The 10822-nt window shown below is 34.7% G+C and overlaps 2 protein-coding genes across 3 annotated transcripts; one reads left to right on the forward strand and one right to left on the reverse strand.

Moving 5' to 3' along the window:
* Window positions 1-434: 434 nt before the first annotated feature.
* Window positions 435-2902, forward strand: LOC114533526 (THO complex subunit 7 homolog). Of its 2 annotated transcripts, none has more exons than XM_028555057.1 (8): window positions 435-507; window positions 600-723; window positions 1264-1391; window positions 1493-1579; window positions 1720-1777; window positions 1879-1945; window positions 2045-2114; window positions 2296-2902. In XM_028555057.1, exons 1-8 carry the CDS (start codon window positions 492-494, stop codon window positions 2367-2369), a joined length of 624 nt encoding a protein of 207 aa, XP_028410858.1. In that variant the 5' UTR covers window positions 435-491; the 3' UTR covers window positions 2370-2902. The 2 variants fall into 2 exon arrangements, with proteins under 2 accessions (XP_028410858.1, XP_028410857.1); XM_028555056.1 differs by having other exon boundaries at window positions 2293-2900.
* A 5144-nt stretch (window positions 2903-8046) lies between these two features.
* On the reverse strand, window positions 8047-9597 carry LOC114533543. The gene is made up of 2 exons (XM_028555076.1): window positions 9302-9597; window positions 8047-8843 (listed from the first exon to the last, which is right to left on the reverse strand). The coding sequence occupies exons 1-2, from the start codon at window positions 9488-9490 to the stop codon at window positions 8610-8612; spliced, it is 423 nt and encodes a 140-aa protein (XP_028410877.1). The 5' UTR covers window positions 9491-9597; the 3' UTR covers window positions 8047-8609.
* Window positions 9598-10822: the final 1225 nt, after the last annotated feature.

Below are 10822 nucleotides of genomic sequence, written 5' to 3' on the forward strand. Positions count from 1 at the left end.
CTCGTAATTTTTAGAACGGGGGGCTAGCTATCGCTTGTGGTGTCCCCCACCTACATGTACCTCACCGATCTGAGGTCAATAGACTCAATACGGTATCCGAGGTATTACGTATCCTTAAAAAAATAGTATCATAAATAGCGTGTTGTTAGCTCATTGTTTGTATTTGCAAAGAAAGTATTGGCCTATTCCATCAGCAGGCCTGTTGCGAGTAACGAGAGAGATCTCCCCCTTATTTTTCTGATTGTCCGATTTTCTCCTGCCAAAATTTCATAATTATTTGTTCATTCATTTCTTACTGTTTTTTTTTAAATATCAAAATAGATTGCAATGTTTTGATATCAATATTTTAGAAGAAAAAAAGTAAAAAGGCACTGATTACCACTGAAGACAGAATGAAATTGTGGTTATTTCACTTATTTGTGGGTCAAAATCACCGAAGCGGCAATCACAGTTCAGCGGCAAAACATACAATTAAATTCCATAATTCCAATATGGCTTCCACAGATGGTGAGTTTTTTGTATTTTTTGCAGTTCTTTCGCTAGTATTCCACCATTTCTATTGCAATTATGTGACTATTTTATTCTATACTCTATCTCAGATGATGTTTTTCGAAAGCGATTGCTGATAGATGGTGAAGGAGCGGGAGATGACCGAAAAATTCAGACTTTACTTAAAACATTTCTGAAGTGGTTTAACGACACTGAGGGATCTGAAAATGACAGGTATAAAGTAAAGTACATTGACTTACTGTCTGAGTTGATCCCCCTCTGTATCACAGAATGTTTTTCGTTCTTTTGTGTCAAATGCATGCAAAACACGAAAAACAGCAAGGGAATTCTGTGGCATGGTTCAAATTATTGTTGAGTGTTGGGAATGATATTATGATTCATACCTTCAGGCCCTAGGGTGCGTGTGATGGGCAATATTAGCCTTTTTTGCCTTTATTCAATATAATACTTTCTCCACACTTGCTCCTAATGCTATCAATATTTTCCTTAGTCAAACATAACACACACAACCATCTGAATCCTGATAATAATAAGCTACTGATCTCTGCATGTATATGTGACAGTGATTGTAACCAACTCTGATATAGACAATAAATGGCAGTATGGAAAATAAACTTCTGCTATTGCATTTATGCTGTGATAATGATTATTATTAGCCTTAGCCGGTTAGAACTAGTAATAACTATTATAATGACCATAAATTTGACTGTAGTTTTCACTAAAAGTTCTATTTATTTTCTTATCTTATTGTAGGAATATTCTCTACAATAAAATGCTAATCTTATTGTCTCAATGTGACTTTAATATTGGTAAAACTTTACAAGTACATGAAATGAACCAAAGAGAAATGAAAAACTATAGAAAACGTTATGAGGAAATTGGTAAGAGATGCATGCACCATCATTATGGCTTTGGGAGGTCATAAACCTTTATTTATGACATGTCATATAGAGGTTGAATAAATTTTTCATTAATTTGATAGAAAAAAGTATCAAGGTGGCAAATGAACAAATATCAGAATGCAAGAAAGAGCTAGAAGAGGCAAAGACTATCAGGAAACATAGACAAGGTACAAGTTGTTGATGGATGTGAAAATGTTCACAATACATGATTAATATATAGGGTGTATCTAGTATATCTACTGTTAGGTAAGGTTTAGGTATTTTCTCAGTACTTTCTCTCGCAAACCTGACTGTCTTGGATTTGCAGAATATGACAGTCTTGCAAGGGTTATTGCTAAAGAACCAAACAGAAAAGAAACAACAAGGTAGAGTTTACCCAAAAATGTTTATAGCAAGTTCTTTCATGGATGGGATTGCATTATGTTGAGGTTCTTGTATGACTCATTTTCATTTCTCTAAAATTTAGACAGATTGAAAGCTTGGATAAAGAAGTACAGTCAATGAAAGAAACACAGGAAACTCTTGTTACAAAGGTTTGTATATAGTTAAATTAATTGCGTATGTTTCAACTAATCTGTTCATTGCATAATATTGTGTTATTTAAATCGGTTTATATTTACATGTTTATGTAGCTTGAACTGCGTAAGAAACAATTTCACCTTCTGATTCACACCATTCATGAGTTACAAGAAATGTTGGAAGGTAAATTTTTATATTTCTCTATAGCACATGCATTTGTACCATGAATATCATAAAAGTAGCTTTTCTAATTGCTCTTTGAAATCAATACAGTCAGTTGATCAAACATAAAGTGATTATGTAATTTAACTACCACTACACTCATGAATGCAGCTAAATGCATAATTTTGTTTTCTTTTAGCAGACTCTTCTAGCACCAATACAACAAAAGACATGCAAATTGAAGGTACCAGTGCTGATGTCATGGACACATCATGACATCAAAGATACATTGTGAGGTCATGCTAACCCTGTGGATAAAGCTGTATGTCATTGTATTAATAAGTGATACTCTATGGTATGCAAAAATTATTCAAATAGTCTAAAACTGAACATCAAAGCTTCATATTGTACTCTATGATTGTTTTTGAGGTCTAATTCAATGAATTATTTGATGACTCTCATAAACATTAAATCTCTACAAGGATACCATGCAGATAGCTTCAGTATATTAAAGGAAAACTATCAAGTTGTTTTTGCAGAAACGTACTGCTCATGCCTGCACTTTTGAATGAAAAATATTAATATCCCAGTACAAACTTCATAATACTTTGTCCCGACAATCACGTGTTATGTGTGTATCGTGCAAATCCTGTACAATTCAAAAAGTCGTCAACTCCTTCACCATCACTATACTATACACTATTCGAAAAATCACTATACTGAAAATACTATTTCTGCTAATGTGGAAACTGCGACCATTGTGCGTATCGTAGGCCTTGCATTATTATAAAGGGGTTTTTTAAGGGTCTTACGTAATTTCGAGTGGAATCATACACAACTCAATTCAAGCCAGGAACAGTTGAGTAAAATTAGTCAACTATCTGTCCTCCGGCAGGAATCGAGCCTACGCTTAGGCGATGCCGGTGCAATGCTCTTGCCAAGCGTAGATTCCCAGGGGCGGCGGAACATAATATATTTTAGGGGCGCTAATTTCACGAGGCGCCACCATGGTTGGCGCCGAGCGAAATTTTTTTTGAATTTCAATGCTCTAGATCTTCGGAAATGGCCATTTCAGAGTGTTACTTGCCACTTTCATCGTAGTTTTTCATGGGCAAACACAAACTGAAAACGGCACAGCGCGTGTAGTGATATCTCCTACATTTGAAAAATCATCTCTCAAATTCTGAAAATAATTTCCAAACAAAATGGCGGTCCGAAAATAATAACAATATGCAACCACGAATATTCTGCTGTTAAAGACAACTATGAAAGATCAAAGAAAGTCAATTTACATTCACTTGATCCGTATTACAATATAGGATATCTTATTAGCATTTAATACGCCGGCGAGCATTAATTTGACGACTTCGTGGTAACTTAGTTTGTATATTTGCTCTCCCGTTCTGGCTGTCTTCATGAAATTTTTTGGGGGGGCTAAGCCCCCCCACTTTTACTTCTGGGGGGGCTTTACCCCCCTAGCCCGCCCTGTTCCGCCGCCCCTGTAGATTCCTGCCGGAGGAACGATAGTTGACTAATTTTTCTCAACTGTTCTTGGCTTGAATTGAGTCGTGAATTAGTCCGAAATTAAGACCCTTAAAAAACCCTTTTAGAATTTAGCTACATCGAGTGAAGTTGATTTACTTGCACTTTTATGCCTATATTCCCACTTGCAATATTTGAAAGGCTATTATATCGACATTCTGTTGTCAAGGATAGACGCTTATGCCATAATTGATATTAATGTGCACCTGTCGTTCAAAAATCTGATTTTTCTCAACCACAGCCATTGGTTACGCCAAACGAACCTATAATGTATTTTAAAAATTTAGATGCATGCATAACCGTTTATATTTTGTTAAAAGATGCCAAATTAATTTTGATGTCAAACCAGTTAAGCGTTTTCACTTATTTAATTTTCACTTATGCAGCATGGCCGTTTTGGTAAAATGTGACATTTTACGACCGCAGTCTCATGCATTCGTCAAATAAGATATCAATGTATACGTGCATTATACTTCAATAGTAACTGTGATGAATATTTTTTGGATTCGTAAACATTATATCACGAACAAGGGGCTGCCTTGTCTATCCTGAAGCGGTGTACATAGATAACAGTTCGCCATGCAGCTTAATATATATACGATACTCTTAAGTGTATATCGTCAATCAAATTTACACCCATTTCATATGTAGGTATTTCCTTAATCCTTACATAGATATCGTAAAATATATATACGCGCATATTTATATTTATAAGCATAGGAAATATAGCTTTATAAGTCAGTAAAGTCACCTGAAAATCTATGCGCAAATTAAGCTGCGCTTAACAACAAGATGTAAATGCAATCTTCACAAAAGAAATCATTATTATTCCTATGATATTCAGTGCAAGTTACTTTATACATATAATTATGAAGAAGTTACACACGTATTTTATGCTATCAACTAGACTGAACGTATATGTAAACTCATACATGGATGCAGTTATCCACTAAAGTGTCTGCTCAATTTCGTGCCTACATTCTAATGTTTGACCAGAATAAACATAGCCTGGTCTATTAAGCCTGTTTTAAAAAGTGCAAAAAACTACGAATATGCAAGTGACAAATAGTAATTTAGGAGTATTAACAATATGTGCATGGCAATCCTGGACTTCTTCAACCAAGATTCCTAGGTCCTCTTGGCTCCTTCTTTTCTTTCTCTTCTTCTTTTGAAGTTTCTTTCGAACACCCCAAACAGCACTTCAAGCCACCACAAGTCTGTGACTCTTCATTTACCTCTTTTCTCACTTCTCCTCCTGTTTTAGCTTTTCCGTCATCCATAGTTTTCTTGTTTTTAACTTTATCGGTATAGTTACTGAACACTGGTTGAACTAGCAATGCTTTTGAAGGTTATTAAATTTTCAAGCAAATTTATACCCTGGGTTTTGATCATGAATAATTTAAAACAATTTTGTTGCACAATCTGTGCGTTCTCATTTTTTTTGAAAACAGGTCGCTGTCGGCAAGTATGTATAGGTTAATTTCAAGGAAGGACAAACAACGCGAGATATATTTGGTTTGTTTTTATTCAAACTTCAATTATATTGCATGTTATACATTTTTTCATATTCTATAAACATCACTGCACGTTAGAATATCCTTTGTTAACACCCAAAGGTATTCGCTTACCACAAGTGTAAATACAAACCACCGAAAACTCATTTCATGGATAAAATTGATGCATATTTTACTGAAAACTCATTTGAAACTGTTTTTATCAGAACCGTGGATTGTTTTCTGTGTTTTTGCGCAGTCTTCTGCCAACAACTTCAGTATCGCGGTTTGTTATTGAAAGGAATAAACGGAGTTTCAGAAATATTAATTTTGCATATGCACCACGCGCGCGCTTGTTTGCCACAATTAACGCGGCTGTGTGTTCGATTGCCGCGTTAGACGCCGCATTATTATTGAAATTGGTAGACCAAAGAACTTCACTTTCAAGATGACCGCAGAATAACCAGAAAAACACCACTTAAATTATACGGACATAAAATAGTCGCAATCAACAGGCCAATAAATTGGTAAGACTTGGCCCGTTGCATGGCAACCTCGTTCCCTGGCCGCAATTCTGAATAGGCTATATACTTATAAGCTTCAAACTTGGTGAGAAAATAAGATTTATAAATGCTTAAAATAAGCCTTGCACAAGATTTGAAGCTTGCATGCAAATGGCAAATCACAGCTATCAGACGTGTGTATAAATGATGCTTGAGCTGTCAAAAGATTGCAGAATGCGTATTCAGAAGAAAAATTAAACGTTTCACCCGTAAAGTTATTCGGTTTATTATTCTTTTATTTTTTTGAAACCCTATACCCCGAGAATAATCCCGCGATATCCGTGCATGACGCCTTTTAATTTAGAATTAAAAATATTTTTAGTTTAAGATATTATATTATTTTTATAAAGCTTTAATTGCATTTAGTCGCCTATAATATATAGTAATTAAGGTTTGTTTAATATATAGCTAACATTTTTTTATCAAGCCGGTTTAAATTGTTCTTTCAGAGAAATCCTTCCTGATTCAATAAAAATTTATTTTCCAATATACAGAACGTTATAACTATCGAAAAATAGAGAAACAGCGGGTTGAAACCCAGCGTTAACGCTAATGTGGCTTTGAACAACAACTGGGCCCGGCAGCCTTAAAAACAGATGTGAAACGCGAAAGATTTTTTTTCATTGGGGATATTCCTCTATCATCATTTATATATGCTTTGTCTCTGAGGTGTATATTTTATAGATAACATTACCAATGCTGTGTTATCAAACAGAATAATTGTTCGTGCCCCGGATTCATCTTTCAATAACAGGCAAGGTGGTTTATGGACACATTTCAATGTTTTATTATGCAGAATAATCATGCAATGCCAGCAATTATATGCGTGTTTCTAATCAGCATGCAAGTGCGAAAATCACTGAATTACAATTATGCAAATTATGCAATGTGACAAATATCATTCATGTTTCTATATATATACATTTCACACAAAAGTTGTGGAATTCTTTAACCCTGATTCCTGGCTCATGTTATTCTGCTCTTTTGGCTCGGCATTCTTTGCATGGAACCTCTTTGCAGCCAGTCTTCATGAAAAACCACCAGAGGTGACGCAGCATATGTTTCCTCATTTCAAATTTTTCCTGTCTACTCTACTTCATTCTACTCTATTTCTTTTCTGCTTTCATGCATTATTAGTTTGCTTTGTTTTTCACTAAATAATGTCTAAATTGCCAGTGCATGCTTTTAAAGTTTCACTCTAGGCTCATTCATGAATAATTAAGTAAATTATCAATAATTGATTTGAAAATTACTTTCACTTTCAACCTTTATCTCAATATAAAACTTTCGTGGACTAATTCTGCGTTTTTTGTTCTTTTTCTGTTCTATAACTTTTAAATTCTTATCAGCGCATGTTCTCAAATTTTCTAATATCAAATGGATAAAATGCATGTGCGTTATACACTTTAGTAACTCTGCCACCCAACAACAGGTCGCAAAATATATCACAGTCATAAAGGACAAACGGCGCCAGTTATTTTTGGTCACTTAATTGTTTTCAATACTGGGTGTCCCAGAAAAAAGTACTCCGGTTTGATTCATAATAGCTTCTAAACTAGCTAAGCTATTAAACTGAAATAACTTCCACTAGATAGAGGGAAGACTAACTTAGATTTTGATATATTACAGTTGTATTTTACTTAAAAATTTACGTAGATATCAATGTTCAAAATTGGTAGCATATTTCTTGATGTGTCCAAATTATGCAAAAAACGCCGTATCAAATATTAATCAAGCTTTTCTCAACTGAAACATGCACTGTTAGCAGTAAATAAATGACACTTGACAAATTGTTTATTATGAAACGAAGTATTATTAGTTACAGAAAACAAGGAAGATTTATTCTTCGGAATCGCGTGTCCCCCAACACGAATGCACTGCCTAGCCCGTGAGATCATTGCATCGAAGGAGTCATGGATCATTCGTTGTTCTAGATTACAGCATGCTGCTACGATTGAGTTGCGAAACTGTTCTAAATTCTGCGGTTGCTGATCGTGTGGTACATTCCAAATTTTCTGCTTAAGAAAAAAGTATCCCCAAAGAAAAAAGTCGCATATCGCATTATTTACTGCTAATAGTGCATGTTTCAGTTGAGAAAAGCTTGATTAATATTTGATATGGCGTTTTTTGCATAATTTAGACACATCAAGAAATATGCTACCAATTTTGAACATTGATATCTCCGTAAATTTTTAAGTAAAATACAACTGTAATATATCAAAATCTAAGTTAGGCTTCCCTCTATCTAGTGAAAGTTATTTCAGTTTAATAGCTTAGCTATTTTAAAAGCTATTATGAATCAAACCGGAGTACTTTTTTCTGGGACACCCGGTATAAATATATATTATACATGCACACTATATTATAATTACTGTTCAAATCATTACTGCACGTCTTTTTCTACGCATATATTTTACCAGCATTTTTAATGTCACAGCATACTCGCACAAACATACACATTCTTACATAAATGTACTGATATATTTCGTTGGGAAACGAAGAGTAGTACATGGACGCATGAATCATGCATTTACCATCGATTATGCAGCGCGCGCTTGTTCACCACAATTATAAGGCGGCTCTTTGTTCCAGTACCGCACCAGACTCGGCATTATATTTGAGACTGGTAGACCAAAGAACTCCACTTTTTAGATTACCGGGCGCTAACGGAAAACACTTTCAAGCATTAATTGCATGCATGCGTATTAAAATAAAAATAATTAGTTGCTCTTCAAACTGCCTGTATTGTATTGTATACAGGGAACGATTCAAATATACGAGCTGTGCAACTTTTATTTTTAGCGCGGATAAACAGCTGAACATGACGACAATCTTAGAGCAGTTTATAAAATATTGATAGAATAAGATATAAAAATGACTATATAAGACGAATATGACGAAAGGTCCAGTGTAATTCTTCATTTAGACCCAATACAGCTGGTATAACCTTTTATAATGCCTTGAAATAATCTAATATCAAATTCATTCTCTCGTTTCAATACTACAATGGAATAGTTGTTATCTTCCATGGCAAACTCGCCACATGGAAAATCATTATCCATCAATTGTAACATTTTAAATTTGACTGTCTCCGATAGTTTGTAGCGACTCGAGAGCCTCTCCACCATCAATGGATATTCGTCTCTTTGTATCTTTAAAAAAAAATATTATGTTTTCAGTACGATGCCATCATTTCAATTTACTGTTTATTACAAATCGGGGACACATCCCCCAGTTTGGAGTGGGGGGACGAATATCCAATTATCCCCCCATAGTTACATGCATGCATGTTTAATGGTAAAATATTAAGGCTATACACAATCAAATTTTTCATTGCCTTGCTGGATTTACTACTCGAAGCCTCGAACACGATCATTGGCCACAAACGTATTCACATTCGCTCTTTTATAACTGAATATAATGCATATCACAATAATCTAGCTAATATAAGTATATAACATTATTCATTTTGAAAGTTTGTCAGGTCAAAAGGTAGACACGCTTTTGTCTTATTTCGGCGGTTGCTTCAACACATTTGCATGATGAGAACGTTGGCGCTTTCTGGTTATATTATCATGCATAGACTATATTATTGATTATTGACTTGTACCTCGGATAAAACTTTCTCATGACGTTTTCCTGCGACTTCACAACCGACGCGTGTTTGTTTGTTCGTTTGTGTTCCAGCAACATCCTTTGCCACCATAGACTCTTCGTCTGATTGCTGACTTCTAAACGTGAATATATTGAATAGGGAAGAGATTGTATCCCAAATGTACGTCAAAACGTCTCCAATCATAATTTGTCGCCTTTAATTCTACTGCCTACCAGTAGATACGATTCGTAGTAAAATTTAGTTCTGTGCGGATGTTTGCTGATCGTGACTTTAAAGCGTAGTTAACTTATAGATAAATAATCCCGTTTGTATTTAGTTTCATAAATATCCAGAAAGTGAATTTAGGCGGTTTAAAGTAAAAATGAAATCAACAAAACAGGAAAGGAAAGTTCAATTGAAAACTAAAGTAAATATATATTTAAAAATATTGCTTCCTGGCGGTATAGAGTATGGACATAGTCTATATAAACAAGTAATAGTATTAACAGGGTGTATAAAAAAAAACGCATCATGATAATTGCTTTCTATTCAATCACAAAAGATCGAATATTCATGAATATTTACTGTAGTATGTATGGATGCGTTTTTTTTATACACCTTGTACTGTAGTTTGCAAACAGTCCTCCTCATTCGGACTCTTCTCACTATCTCGTCCATTTTATCCCTAGGACCTCCCTAGGACCGTACTTGCACACGAAACTGCACTACAACTTCTACTGTGTACATCGGTATATACATGCATGCACAATAAATATTTTCATTTTTCTTACTATCAATATAACTTAAGATACATCTAAAACGTTCCGCGCTTTATATGAAAAAGAAATCACAATGCGAAATTGCATGTTAAATCGAGTGTAAACATTGCCCGTTCAATTTTGCTGGCATTGTTTACCTTCAAATAAATATTGCATTATATATACGCATGCAGAAAACATGCATGCACATGCATGCAGAGATACTGGGGTTTTTGCTATAAGTATACATCTAGAGCAATGCCAGAGCAAATCTTCAAAAGCTTCGAGTATATTATTTGAAGAGTAAAGAATGGCAAAGTGAGAAACATGCATTGTAATGAATAATAAAGGTATTTTGTACTTTTATGAAAGTGATGCGTCTTCGAACGAAATTGATCTATATAGGACTATATATTTTCAGACCTTACTACCGGAAAGCCTAATAAGAATAACCTGACCATGCGATGTTCAAGATTTTTTTAACAATGAAAATGCAAGTTTTCAGTTTTTTTGCGGAATGCATGAAAGAAAATCGTACTGAAATTGATATACCGGTATTTTTTGAATTTGAATAATTTGAAAAACACGTGATAGTCCTCACTGGTTGTTGCGCGAGTATATAATTTGCTACAAGTTAGTTTCACGGGCGAAAGTGAGAACAATCATGGCAGCTACAGTAGCATCTGCAGTCAAGGTCGCGGAACGTGCTGTTGACGTTTTTTGTAAACTTCGAGAAAGTTTTAAGCTTTCAGCCGAAACAAGAAGGCAGTCAAAAGAA

The sequence above is a fragment of the Dendronephthya gigantea genome, unplaced genomic scaffold (assembly GCF_004324835.1).
Source record: "Dendronephthya gigantea isolate DGI-Jeju-01 unplaced genomic scaffold, DenGig_1.0 000092F, whole genome shotgun sequence".
Classification (NCBI taxonomy): Eukaryota; Metazoa; Cnidaria; class Anthozoa; order Malacalcyonacea; family Nephtheidae; genus Dendronephthya; species Dendronephthya gigantea.

What these genes read in the sequence shown, in the direction of transcription:
- LOC114533526 (XM_028555056.1), top strand. An exon ending in GAGGGATCTGAAAATGACAG is followed by an intron (nt 724 to 1,263) that starts GTATAAAGTAAA and finishes ATCTTATTGTAG; the next exon opens with GAATATTCTCTACAATAAAA. An exon ending in AACAGAAAAGAAACAACAAG is followed by an intron (nt 1,778 to 1,878) that starts GTAGAGTTTACC and finishes TCTAAAATTTAG; the next exon opens with ACAGATTGAAAGCTTGGATA.
- LOC114533543 (XM_028555076.1), bottom strand. Translation starts at nt 9,490, where the DNA reads ATGATTGGAGACGTTTTGACGTACATTTGGGATACAATCTCTTCCCTA. An exon ending in ATGAGAAAGTTTTATCCGAG is followed by an intron (nt 8,844 to 9,301) that starts GTACAAGTCAAT and finishes TTTTTTTTAAAG; the next exon opens with ATACAAAGAGACGAATATCC.